Here is a 14,539-nt window from a genome sequence, read left to right on the forward strand (position 1 = left end):
ACTGAAGTGGGGTTGCAGGATGCTTTCCAGAAATTAAAATTAATTTAAGTTGTATATTTTATGAATTACTCTAGAAAAAAAACTATAACCTAGTTGTTCAGCTCAGACAATTTAGTTATATGTACAACAATGTAAATTTGCATATGATGCTTTATGTAACATACAGTCTAATCACCTCCATGGATGGTTGGGTCCTCAGTCTTTAAGACATAGTAACACTTAATTGTCATTTTCTAAGAGTTCAAGGTAAAGTCTTCACTACCCAATGTTGTCCCTTCACTTTAATGTTATTAGAAAGAAAGCACTTTATAATTCAATACTATGGCACACATACAGTGACTGTAATCCAGTCTGTATCATTATCTGTAATTGCAAAACAGTTTTAAAAGTAGTATACAACAGTTTACCATATTTCTTTCACTCACTATGTCTGTTATTTTTTGAAATACCATCATTTTTGCATCTGAAATATCAAATATTTACTCTAGACAAGTGGTTCTCTACTGGCTTAGAGCCAGGATCCACCCCCACCTCCTTACCGACAAACTGCAACCCAAATTTTTCTGTCATAACCAAGAAAAACTGTGCAGTTTGGACCTGAGATAGAGTGAAAATGTGTAAAAATTAAAGCATGTTTGACTCTTTCCCACTTTTTTTTGTAGGGCATTTTTGCAACTTACTGAATTGGTCTAGTCATTAAAGTGCCTCATTAAGCCCAGGTTCAGTCTCACACCCACTCTCTCTTCACTGTTTCTGAATCCATCAGCTATCCTCCTCTATTGTTAAAGGAATAAAATGCCCCAAAATATATATATTAACAAGTAAACGAAAGAAATGGTCTCACAGCCCTCTTTTATGTATTTGTATTTGATGTCTTTGTTTTAATGACATCTTGGTTCTGGCAATGTCGTGTGAAACATATCAAAACTCTTATGACTTCCATGGATTTTTTATTTATGACAATGTCTCATTAATAATGTTGTTTGGGCTGAATATATAGTCTGGATTTTGATCTTGTTTAGTTTCTCTTCCCTTGAATGTTCTCTTATTGTTGTTGTTTGTTGTCTTTATCTTTTGCTGGGTTCTTCTGGTTGTTTTTCTGCATGTCAAAGCACTTTGTAAACCCCTGTTTTTAAAAGTGCATTATAAATTATTATTATTATTATTATTATTATTATTGATTGTTGGATACTCCCGATTTAACCATTATAATTACTTGTAATTGACAAAGGTACAAACATGACTTCATCTTAATTCAGTATAACAACATTTAAGCTCAAATGTACAGAGTAATGCTTGATATAAAGAGCTAAACAGAATTCAGGCCAATTTAAGCTACTTTTAAAAGAACACTGTATTTACTGGTTATTTAAGTACATATTGTACATTTAGGAATGGATAAAAGTGTATTGTTCAGGGTAGGAGCGAGGTTAGGAATTTTTGGTTCCCAGAAAGAATATTACACCCCCCCAAACTGATTGAAAAATGACACTAATTACAAAGAAAAAAAATATAAAAACACACTTTTCATTACAAGCTCCTCAAGGGCCCCTACCTACTGTGGGCCCTGGAAATCAGTATCCTTTTCACCCCCTGTGCTACGCCTCTGTTTTGGGAATTAACACAGGTAATTTGAGCTCTTATTTTTTGTAAAGAACTAAATATATACCATTAATCAAAGAGTATGGAGGTAATGTTTGTATTTTTCATATTTCATGGAAAAATTTGTCCTTTTTTCTTTATATTTACAAATTATTGATAAATGAGATTGACTCATGGGCCACACTGAGTGAGTACTTGTGGCCCCGGGTCACCATATGCCCATCCCTGGACCACAAATCATAAAAAGCTATGCTTTAATATGCCAAAATGACATATTTCTTTGCAAAGCTACAGCTTATTATCCACCAGACTATAACTGTGCAGACGATTCAGCAAACCTTAGATACCTCTATGTATTCTAGAGATCTCACATTCTGAAAACTCTTACATGATATAGAATACATCTCTCAACTTAAATGTTGGTTTTTCCACTGTATTTTGGCTGTCAGGAAGTTTCATGACATACAACAGTAATTGATAAAGGAGTTTTTATTTTATAACGCAACTCAAGAATGATTTTGCTTATTAAAAGACATCAGTGGAATCAGCCCTTTTAGATGTAATGGTCTAAAGCCATAGATATTCAGAACCACCATAATGTTTAAAAGTTAAACAATGAGAACTGTTTTTAAAACAATGCAGCTTGGAAACGGGGTTTATTGTCCCACCATGACACTGAAACTTTAACTTACCCATAATTTAAATTAACCAGCATATATAAAATATCTTTAAACAGAATAAAAACCCTCAAAAGTCCAGTGGTTTGTGTGCCTGCACTCTGACACTGCTACACGCTGCCATGATGATTCAGTCCTGTGCAGCATTGAAGATCGCTGTGTACATGTATGCAAGTCGAACCCGTTTCAGCCACTTCCTCATCTGGGGCAGATGTTGTGATCAGTCACGAGTTTCTCCATCCTTTTTATCTTGCGTTTGTTCTTGGGCATGGGTTTGTCATACATGCCGTTCTTCAGCAGATGCTCCTTGCTGTGATGGATTTGAGCACCGTGCTGCAGCTGGAAGGAGCACAGAGCTTTCAGGGGCCGCAGCAGAACCTGGACGAACAGATGACGAAAGATGGAAAACATGAGACATATTCACCTTTTAGGTAAAAATGTTTATAAGCCGCATGTAGTTTTTGCAGCACTGCTTTATTGTTTCAAGATCAGGACGACTTGATAGGAGTGTTTTAGAATCTTTCGGCTTATTCATGTTGCACACGATCTCTTTTGCACCAAACAACAAAATAAAAAAACAGCTGCTGAACAAAGTGGAGAATTTAGCTTTTTTAATACCAGATGCACAGCATTGTCTTAAGTTGAAAGAAAAAAAGCCAAGAGGAAAGTGATTCTAGACAAATTACAGCTAATGTTACTCCATTTGTTGGATGGAGCAAACTAATGTTCCCACATCAATTCAAAAAGGCCCTACCACAGCAACTCAGTGCTATATTGATCGCCCCCTGAGCGGCCAAAAAATGTCAAATTGTTCACTTCTGTGGGGCATAAAGCGCATAAGCACAAGTAATAACTAATCCAGAAATTTACCTCCTGGATGTTGTCATTCTGCTCCAGGATGGAAAGGGCGACAGCAGCACACTCCAGCGTGGACAGGCAGATGTTAGATGGTTGTGTGCGAATCACATACTGACTGGATAGAGTCCTGTTAAGCTGGACCTGGAAAAAAAGATGACAGAAGTGTCCCAATTAAGCATTTGATTTATGTTCTGTAAAATTTCTGTCAGCACTATTTCTAAGCATCTTTAAATTTTCTAAATAGAGGTTTTCATTGTTCGTCACAGGCCTGCCATTCCAGTGTCAGATCAAGATCCACTTTTGAAAAAAGGTGGGAGAGTGCTACACGGGGTCAAAGGTGTCCAAAACTATGTCACCAGGATCAGGTGCTCTTCAGGATAAGAGGACAAAGATAATATATAAAAAAAAATAGAGCAATGACTTGCCCTTTAACTTATCAAAAACAGTCCATAGTGTTAGATGGCAGTCAGACCCCTGTTTATTAAAGGATTTTTATTTCATCAGAGTGCCTTGGAGTTTCAGTTCTGACTGCCATCTAACACTATGGACTGTTTTTGATAAGTTAACGGGCAAGTCATCTCTCCCTTTTTATATAAGATCCACTTTTATTGACGTTATCTAAGTTTCCTCTTTTCAGTTACATAGATTATTATATTAACATTAGCGCCTTTGTCTTCTCCCAGCCTTATACAAGCCGTTCTAGGCTACAGATAATAAAACCTTTCATGCTGCTACTGCTTCAGATTAAAAGTACTCAACGAGGGAAACAGGCTGGCTTTTATTAGCAGTAGTGGTTAGAGTCTCTGTCTGAACCCAAATTGGCCAAGCCCAGGCCTGAGGGGAGCTAGAGATGTCTGTAAAAGATATCTTATTATGCTGTCAGACAGAGCAGTGTGACAAGATTATAATCTATAGATTTTGAGTTATTGTCTCCTTTTCCTGTAATTACTTAAGAAAAACCCCTGACTGTGTGAGCACACTGAACAAATTAAACTCAACAACAGATGTGCAGCCCGACTCCACTGCTCACTCAACTTGAGTTAAGAAGTCTTTTCAATATAAACTACTCTTACTAGATGACAGTTTCGTTTGTTTGTTTTTGACATAACGAGGGAGAGAGACTTTGAAACGTGGTGCTGCCAACCTGGTCTACTCCGTAAGCAAACAGAGATCAATGCTGTGGAGGATGAGCAAGAAAGAGTTCGCACACAATTGCACTCAACAAAAGTTAAAGCTGATCTGTTTTATAGTTACTCAATTCACCAATGAAGTGTATGAACAACAGTGCAGACTGAAGTCTCTGTTAACTGGAGAGGTCTGGCTGCAGATCGTACATCTCTGATGGCCACACTCACAAACTGTTCATCTGAGAACGGAATTACACACTTAAACGCAAAAATCGGATCAAACTTTCATTAAGGGTTAGGATACCAAAAGTTAAAAGTTAAAAACCCGACCTGCAAAACCTGATAACAAAATGTTTAATAAAGCCCAGCAGACAATCTGCTTACAGGAAAAAAAAGGGTCATGATCCACAAAAGTGTTTCAATGCAGCAAGCGTAACTCGCATAGCTCTGTTAGCTGCATAAGCTACATAGATAATAAGGCTGAATGATTTTGGAAAATAATCTAATTGCTATTTTTTCCCCCCAATATTGCAATTGCGATTTGATATGCGATTATTATATAGTTGTTCAAAAATATCTAATTCTGAGGATTTTGAATTGTATGTCAAATTGGATATGAACTGTTGAGTTGAACTTTTTTTTTTTGTCATTCTTATATTTAATACAAAAAAAAATTACAAAAATGAAGAAGATAGAATTTTTTGTAGACTATTTTAAATAAAGGGCACCTGAATGATTGCATGATATGTCATGTATAACATCTCTGCTGCAAAAAAGTTTTAAACTGGTATTTTGACTCAAATTTCAGGTCAAAGAAATATTGCACCTTCTGCGATTTGAAAATTGCATCAGGCCACAATGCAATTTAATCTAATTTTCGATTAACTGCCCAGCCCTAATAGATTCCATAGCTATGTAGCCAACATAGCTCCATACTTAAGCTACATAGCTACATTAGCTTTAGCTATGCTTACTAAGGCTCACATAGCTGTTAGTTTGCTACATTGGCTTATGTAGTAACATTAATTGTGTAAATTAGCTAACAAAGCTAAAGCAAGCCACGATCTGTGTTACTACTTCTTAAACAGGTCTATGCAAAACTTTATCCCAGATTTCTGAAATGTTTCATAGTCTTAAAGGGGACATATAATGCAAAAATCACTTTTTCCATGCTTTTCTAACAAAAATATGTGCCCCTGGTCTGTCCACAATCTCTTCCAAGTACCAGAAAAATCCATTCCCTTCCCCCCATCTCTTTCTCCATCTTTCAGAAAATGTGTGCTGAAACAAGCCGTTCTCAGATTTTCCCCTCATGACCTCATGCAGGGAGTTAGCACCGCTGCCAGCTTTGGTTGGCCCTCCTCGCTTGGAAGAAAGTTCCACCCTCCCCTGCTGATTCTCCTCTCAGCTGCCAGCTGAAATGCTGGATATCTCAGTGGGTTATCCTGCTGACTTTGGTCAAATCAGGTCCCTAACTTATATAAGCATGTGTAACATCAGGAGTGCCACATCCATTTCCTGAGAGGGGTGTGATCAGGGGTGAAGTCAGAGAGCTAATTAAAATTTAAAGCCACAGACACAGAAACAACTCGTTCTTTGAAGGGCTGAAACTGAGTGGTTTTTTAGACATGTACAAATCCAATACTGGAGTGTTTTTTCAGCAACAAACTTCACAGGCATGTTTTGAGGACCTCTGAGGCCAATATAAACTTGTTTTAAAGGAGTAAAATATGTCTCCTTTAATGTCTGCAACATGGTTATTCAAGAACTGACGGACTTTGTTCATGAATATAGGAAAAAAAAACAACTGAATGTAAAACTGGAAATATGTTGTTCTGGCAAATAACAGCACTTCTATTCTGGAAGAGGCTGCATCTCAGATGAACGTTCTGTGTGAGTGGCCTTCAGAGATGTATGGTATGCAGCCAGACTGTTTTCCTGTTAACAGGTTGATGATCTGCACAGTAAACAGTAAACTATCCATATAGACCATCAGTGTGAGGGTTGATTTTGTTCATTTGTAAACAGTTATCAGTTATGAGATGCTCTCAAATGGTCAAAGTTGTAGTACAGAAGAACATTAAAAATAATTATCTATCCATCCATTTTCTTCCACTTAACCAGAGCTGGCAGCAGGCAAAGCAAGTCAACCCAGACATCCTTCTTCCCAGTGAAGTTTTCCAGCTCCTCCTGTGGGATCCTGAGGTATTCCCTGGCCAAGTGGGATAAATAATCCCTGTGGCAAGTACTGGGTCTGCACTGACATCTCCTCCCAGTTGGATGTGCACACAAGACCTCTACAAATTAATTAAAAAATACGTTTTTGAACATTTTTGTTACACAGTGCATGCTCCTGTGTTTAATCATGAAGATCTGATCAGAAGAGATTCCGGCTATAGAAACAACTGGGAATTGTAGTTTAAAATTTTAATTGTAAGAGGTTAATAATTAAAAAATGTTGGGTTTAAATTGGGTCCAGTTCATAAATACGGGATACGGGATGTTGCGCACTCAGAGAGAGCGTACAAGGGCACAGGTAGAGCCGGGCTGAATTTTCTAAGGGTGGATGTGTGTCGATTAGTGATGGGTAATGTTTTTGTCACAGCACATCTTTTCAAAATTTTCTGGGAATAATTTAACAAAACAGTGATGTCTCCATTATATTAAGTGATCTGAAAACTGACTCAGGATGCAGGAAGCATAATCAACTCAACAAACATTCACTAAATTGAATGACAGTGTTGAATCACTCTGATTTTTAATGCCAATAATTAGAGAAAACCCCAGAAACAATCAGGACTGTAAAGGTAAAAGACATAAATTTGTACTATTCATCCAGTCTTTCATGCTCATCCAGGGAAGCATCAAACTACCAGTGAATTTAAAAGGGAAAGGATCTCTTCCAAAATACTGTTTACTCCAAATGGAGCAGCTCTATAGCCAAACACTTTTGGGAAAAGAAAGAGGTAGAGGAGGAAATTATGATGAGTCCTCCGTGTTTGCTTGCCCACATTTCAGAGACTTTTTTTTCATTGCTTTGATTTCAGTTAGTCATTTCATGTGGGTGAAGCAGCTTTTCCACCAGTGGGTGTAGAGGGAGAAATCATACCGTCTCTGGTGGACAGGGTGAACTCTTCTGTTCCAGAAAGATTTTGTGATTAAGGCTGCTAGACAACATTTTAAAATCAGAAATCTTGGCTGGGACGTCTGTAATTGGTTTAAATTTTCCAAGCTTTAAAAGAAGATATTAAATTCACATTTTCTTTGAACCCAACCTCACCCTCGTTAAAATGAGATAACAGACGTACACACCTGTTTAGGCAGGTGAAACAGGCTGTTTTTGAGGAACATGTTTTTGGCCTGGCTCCACGTGCCATCAATGATGATCACATTATGTTTCACACTTCCTACTTCCTGGTATTGCACGAGTTCCTCCAGGTTCTGGGATTTGGGGCCGGGGTACAGGATCAGCGTTCTGCTGTCTCGACATACCGCAGCAAGCTCTGGATGCCTGAGAGGAGACAGGATGGGAACAAAAACATGTGAGTGAGAAAACAATGAAAATAGTTGAGATGTTGTGAAACAAGCATGACTGATGAAAGAAGAACAAGAAATACTGCTTACTTTTCTTCATTAAACCTCCTCCCAACTATGACATTGCATTTTCCTTGTGGCAAACAAGCAGCAAGTAGAGGGACTGTGCGGAGTACTCTGCTCTCCTGAAAGTTCAACAATGGTTGGATTAGATTTATCATGGTCACAAGCCACTTTTAAAAGCTTAAAATATTATTATTGCTGTTTTTATTTAGTGTAAAGTAAAAAATCATCACAAGTGTTAGCAAACATAAAACAAAGTCTAAAAACACCGTGTAGGAGAGTAAAGCATTGCAAATACTACACATAATCTAGAAAAGACTTAAATCAATGAAGACAAAATAAATTTAACAAAACAAATATTTTTTAAAAATGCTTTCTTATTTCAGCATTTCTTGCATTATGACACTGTTTTTGGTAACAGAGATGGCCATCTCACCTTCTACATTGCATACAGATGCTCACATAAAATCACTTTAAAAATGTTTCCCTCTATTTTCTACAATCATAGCAAGTGAGCTGCATGCTTGAAGGCTTTTGTTGATTAGGTAGCAGGTCGTCATTCTAGAGAATACGGGTTCAGGACAAAAACAGCAGCATAAAGCTGCAGAAAATGTTAACATACAGCATATAAAATTTAATTTCTAACATGAGATGCTGCACCTCAATCAGTGCATTTACAAAAGGGATATACAAGTGGATATCACCCTCATGTGCACAGATGGTGACTATATGAGAATGGCCAGCATATATACCTGGCTGGCAAGAAACACTGTATTTTAAGAATTATCATCATATTTAGCATGTTTGAATAAAAGTTCAAGGGTGATAGCAGAGTGTGAGAAGCATCTGGTTGGGTTGTGCCATACGTATAGATACCGTGGTTCAAGTCTGACCCACCTTTTAGTTTCCTCCCTCTGTTCTAGGGCTGAACAATTTAGGAAAATAATCTATTGTGATTTATTTTCTCACGATATTGTGATTGTAATTTAATATGAAAAAATTTATTCAATTTCTTCATGTCATGCATTCCTCAAAAAAAAGAAAAAGCATTAAATCAGTCTATTTATCAGTAATGCAGTATTTGGCTAGATGAAGTGAGGCTTTTGGATTTTAAAAATAAAAAATATCTAACTGTAATTATTGTCACTAATTGCAAATTTGATGTGACTGTTGAATTGAAGGAAATAATTATACTATGATTTTTAATAAAACAATAAAGGGAGAGTTTTTTTTCCCCAAAATATTCTGGTAAAAAGTATATAAAAATGCCCTTCTGACACACTTTCAGTGTCAAATAGATGTTGCACCTTCTGTGATTTGAACACTGCAGAATGAAATGTCGCAATTCAATCTAAATTTCAATTAATTGCCCAGCCTTAATTAAGATCAATTCAGGATCCCTATCTGAAAGCACTTTACAGAGATGTTCTTGGAGATATCTAATGCTTAATACTTTAGTTTCTTTCTATAGATATTGGAATGAAAATGTGCTTGTCAGGTGACTTTGATGTGTACGAATGACTTACAACTGAACATTAAATTTAATATTGTAATATGAAGATACTGTGTTAAGAGTTGCAAAGACAGATAAGAATGTCTTGGGTTTGTTTTTGTTTTTGTTGTTGTTTTGTTTTTTGCTTGTTTGCCCTGTGCACAAATGTAAAACACTGTTCTGGAATTGTTCACCTATTGCATTAATGTCAGAAATGTCTCAATGCCTGAGAATCAAAACAAAAGACGTTTCCTTCATGTGCTTTCACCAATCAGGATGCAGCATATTCACCTAAAACTACATGGCAGTCCCAGAAATATGTAGCTTAAATATTTCAATCGCCCCCTAGTGGCTGGCTTCAGTAGTTCTGCTTAAAGCCAAAAATAGGGTACATTTCAATAAAATTGTAATTATTTAGACAAAAATATTTCTTGTGTTTAGATGATTTAACGGTCAGGCCTCCACAGTTTCTGCATAGACATGAGCTAGCCTTTATACGACTGTCGTTGATGACCGCTGTGTTATTGAATCAGACTTGATTTAAATGTGCATGTGATTTAAAATACTGCAACTACAGTGTGACTAAACAGGCATGAAACTGTTACCCTCTTGCAGGCATCAGTTATGGGGAAAAACAATAGTGAAGTCAGTCACTCACCTCTGCAGGATGCTGCACCACGTACAGACACGTGGAGACCTCCAGGGGTTGTGGTGGAAGAAAAGGACAGAGACACACCTTCTGAGGGCGACTACATGGGAGGAAAGTTGAAGACGTGAAGCTGTGATTTCTCAGTACTTTCCCAGCCTATCCCCCATCTCATCTGTTTTCAGCTGGTCTTCAGCTTTTTCTGTAACGACATAAATCTGTTCCCTCATAAAAGCATGCCAGTAACGTGAGGAGGAGAAGAAGGAGGAGAAGAGGGGTGGGTTGAGGGGGTTTCTTCCCTGCCTGGTCCGACCACTCTAACTTGACTAGCTAGCATTAGCTTCACTTTAATTCAGCTCACCGGCACCGCAAACACGTCGGTCTTCTCTCGCCAACCTCGACAGGGAGAGCGGCCAGGTCGCCGAAAGCGTCTACAAATCCGTCTTCAACCGAGGAGCCATGACAGGTCTCCTCTCCGTTTTCTTCAGAGGTGTCAGAGGAGCAAAAACTGGGGACATTGTCCATAGCTAAGTTAGCACGAAGCTAACTTATCCAAGTAGTCAATGAGTCAAACACAGCGCCGACGGGGAACCTCCGGCATAGAAGTACACCAGATAGAGAGACAAATACAGGTGTAATGGTGTAGTTTGCGACCATGTTAACCGAATACCTCTGTGTTTGTTCTCTTTGCATCCAATACTGCTGAAAAACTTAGTGTTCCCCACTGTCTGCTAACTATAAAAGCCCATTTCTACTATTAAAGAAGAAAAAACAACGACGTAAGGCCATTAATTACAGATTAGATTTTTTTTAACGGAACTATGAGATAAAACGTCATAAATATGAGACACTAAGTCTTAATTATGAGATAAAAATTTAAAATGTAGTAGTAATTATGATATATAAGTCAAAATTATGATGTTAAAGTAAATCGTGAGATTTATTGCATAATTACACTATCTCATAATATTTTTTTAATCTGATAATTTTGACTTTTTTCTTATAATTTCTACGTTTTTTTCACTAATATCATCTTTTATTTCAAATAATGAATTATTATCCCATAGTTATGAACTTTTGTCTCCTAATTTAGACTTTTAATCTCATGATTTACAATCCCAATTCTTCTCTTTTTTTGTTGTTGTTTTTTTATGTCTTTCAATCCTTGAATTATGACTTTTTAAGTTTATAATTATGACTGTCTCCTTATTTCAAATTTTCAGTGTCATTATTTGGAATTTCATTTTATAATTTCTACTGTTTGAAATTTAATTTCATCTAGAATTATATATATCTTTTCTCATAATTATGACTTTTGCTGTCATAATTATGAACCTTTCTTGTATAATTTAGACATTTTATTTTATAACTACAGCTTTTATCTCATAACAAAGACATACTTTCTTAGATTATGACTTTTTATCTCATAAATGACTTCTTATCTCATCATTCAGACTTTTAAGCTCATATTTCTACTTTTTCATTTCATAATTTAGACTTTTTATCTCACATTTCTGAATTTTTCGCTCATTATCTTTACGTTTTATCTCACGATTGTGACTTTTATCTCATATTTTCTACTTTTATCTCATAATTATGATTATTTATCTCAGAGTTTTGACTTTTTATCTTCCAATGTCAACTTTTTCTGTCATGATTTTATCTTACTTTTATTTGTTTTTGTTTTTTTTTTAATTACCCCACTTTATTATTTGTTATTGTTTTATGTAGCGGAAATGGGCTGCCAAACCACCAGAAAACCCACAGTCAACATTGTCTGAAAGTCATCGTTTAATATGGTCACAAGTTCAACCATGACACCAATAAGGGTAGGTGGATTTTTTTGTTTGTTTGTTTGTTTGGTTTTTACATCTAATATTATTTCAGCTACACTGTGCAGAACTTCACATCTCATTATCATACAGCACTAATCATCCCCAAAAGGACAGTTTTTATTATTTGAAGTTGCAGGTTGATAAAGAAAGCAGAGTTAATAATCTTATGTTTTAGTCCAAGGCAGTGTCGAAGGAAATCATAATTCTGATTATGCCTTATTCAGAATTTTGACCCATTAGAAATGTTTTTTTTTTGTCATAAATATTGTTTTTGTTTTTTTAATTCTATATTTGTATTTTTTTGTTATCATCATTGTATCATTTTGTTAGTACTGTATACTGTGTTGCTCTGTTAATTTGTAAATCCACTCTATGTACTGTACTTCTATAGACCTGACTCTTCTTCTGCTAATTTGAAGGTTAGCCATCAGCTCACAGCTGCCCCCTGTAGACGTAGAGAGGACATTATTGATTTTAAACACAAGGAAGCAGAAAAACGCTCGTTTTGAACACTGGATGTCACTAAAGTACATCTAAACTGACAAAAACAAGATCAACAGGATGCACAGACGGTGTTTAAACATAATTTTTTCTTTGCCAAACCTTTACCCTAATTAATTTTTTTTAATTCCACATTTGCCCATGCATGTATTCATATCTGTTAGAGTGTTTTTATTCTACTCCTCAAGGTCAGCAGGGATAGGATCACTGCTGAGCTCCAGATGGGACCCTTGGATTCAGGCCTAGAGGTAAAAAAAAAAAAAAAAATCTGTGAATACTGCCTGACATAAAGCAGCTTTGATAGCAATACAAGTAGAGTGAATACTGTGATGTTCTTTGTTTAAAACAGCTCTGTTTGGTGAGTTGATCCTACACTAGGTCTTAAAACAGCAGAGATAATGAAGAAACAAGAACACACAGGTGAAATGATTTAATTCATAGCAGCATTATCAGTTTTTATCCAAATTAGAAGGCATAGGTTGTACTTCCAAAACATAAATTAATATGATGGTTTATAGCCCATGTTTACTTGTATTGCACAATCATTTTTACGGTTTACATGAGGGTGCACAGACTCCTAGCTGAGACGAGGTGTCAGGTTAACATTCAGGAGTTTTATTTATAGCTGAAGAGCCACCCTAACATGACACAAACACCAACACATGCTCTCACACCCTTTTTATTCACACTCATGACCCAAACCTCTTCCTTCAAACACACTATGATTCATGCACTGCTGTTATCTGTCCAAGGTGCAAAAAAAAAAAAAAGTGGTGAAACTTGTAGAAACAGGGAAATATGCTCTCGGTATATTTGATCAAACTGTTTGCCAGTTATAAATGGGAATAAATGATTCAAAATTTTGAGTAAATTACACTGTACCACTACTGTGAGACACCACCTCTATCAGAACAGAAGTGACATAATTTGTTGGTACAATGTATTTCCTTTTTTTTTTTTTTTTTAAGGCCATCTTTATCCATAAACAAAGTCTGGCAGTTACATTCTTATAATAGCCACATTGCTAGCATTACAGACTAAGCAACATTTCATAAATAAAACAGAAAAGCAGACGTAGCTACACTGGCTACGTAGTTAGCATAGCTGCTTGAGCCATTGTAGCGATATTAGCTTTACCTTTTGCAATGTGAGCTTTAGCGAACACTGTTATGTTAGCTATGTAGGTAACGTAGTTGTGTAGCTAACATAGCTAAGGCCAATGTAGCTAAGATGCTAATGTAGCTAACATCAGCTACAAAGCTATGTTATGCTAATTCAGCAGATATAGCTTTGTTGAGCCTTAGCTATGTTGGCTATGTTGCTACATCAGCTATGTAGCTTACGTAGTTAACATAGCTTTGTTAGCCTTAACTATGTTAGCTGCAATACATTGTTTTTCACAGAAGAGAAGCTTTTTTCCTGTACCAAACTGTTTATGCTCTACACACATATGAAAATAGATCTGTGCTTTCTGAACTTTCAAACTGTCGTTGCTCTCACACAAACATGCATCTGTTATGTTGGAGTGGACATTGAAAAACGATTCCACCAAAGGTCTCTAACGGTTACTTTGAGGTTGATCCATCCTTCCAATAGCGTGAAGAAAGAACAGTCCATCCTCTGCTCGGCTGTGCTCTTGCGGTTGTCTGCCTCTGTGCCCAGGCCAGCTAGCATTATTGATATGTCTGTATTTTCTAAAAAACACACCCAATATTTGATTAACTTTTAACTTTTGGTATCCTTCAACCCTAACTGGAAGTTGAATCCAATTTTATTTTGAAAGTTTTTGCATGCATTTCCATTCTGACAGAGGTGGTGTCTCACACTAGAAGTCTGCGAGAGGGAGTGTCTGAGATCTGCAGTCTGCAGCGAGGTTGTCTTTGACCCTTCCAAGTTTGCCCACTCTCATTGGCTATTCCAGCTGTCCTGTTGTAGGCCTGGCCAACGTAGAACCGTCAGTATCAGACATGCTTTATATTTACATCTCTGGATATTGGGGGGGCTTCAAGTCGATCAGCAGCAGTGAGATCATTATATTGATATACTTGAAGATTATTTGGACAGGGCTGCTAGGGCTGCTACGTTCACACTGCAGTTAAAAGAAACCTGAACCAGATTTTTTTGCTCACATGTGACCCATATCTGACTTGTTTCTGACAGTGTGAACAGCACAAGTCACATTGAATCTGACCTTTTTTTTAAAT

General features: G+C 36.7%; 1 protein-coding gene across 1 annotated transcript; it reads right to left on the reverse strand.

Moving 5' to 3' along the window:
- Positions 1-2,076: 2,076 nt before the first annotated feature.
- On the reverse strand, positions 2,077-10,606 carry dtwd2 (DTW domain containing 2). Its single transcript, XM_041810249.1, has 6 exons — positions 10,361-10,606; positions 10,012-10,102; positions 7,889-7,983; positions 7,577-7,775; positions 3,150-3,278; positions 2,077-2,657 (listed from the first exon to the last, which is right to left on the reverse strand). The coding sequence occupies exons 1-6, from the start codon at positions 10,522-10,524 to the stop codon at positions 2,478-2,480; spliced, it is 858 nt and encodes a 285-aa protein (XP_041666183.1). The 5' UTR covers positions 10,525-10,606; the 3' UTR covers positions 2,077-2,477.
- Between the last annotated feature and the right edge of the window lie 3,933 nt (positions 10,607-14,539).

This window comes from Cheilinus undulatus, linkage group 17 (genome assembly GCF_018320785.1).
Source record: "Cheilinus undulatus linkage group 17, ASM1832078v1, whole genome shotgun sequence".
In the NCBI taxonomy this organism is placed as follows: domain Eukaryota; kingdom Metazoa; phylum Chordata; class Actinopteri; order Labriformes; family Labridae; genus Cheilinus; species Cheilinus undulatus.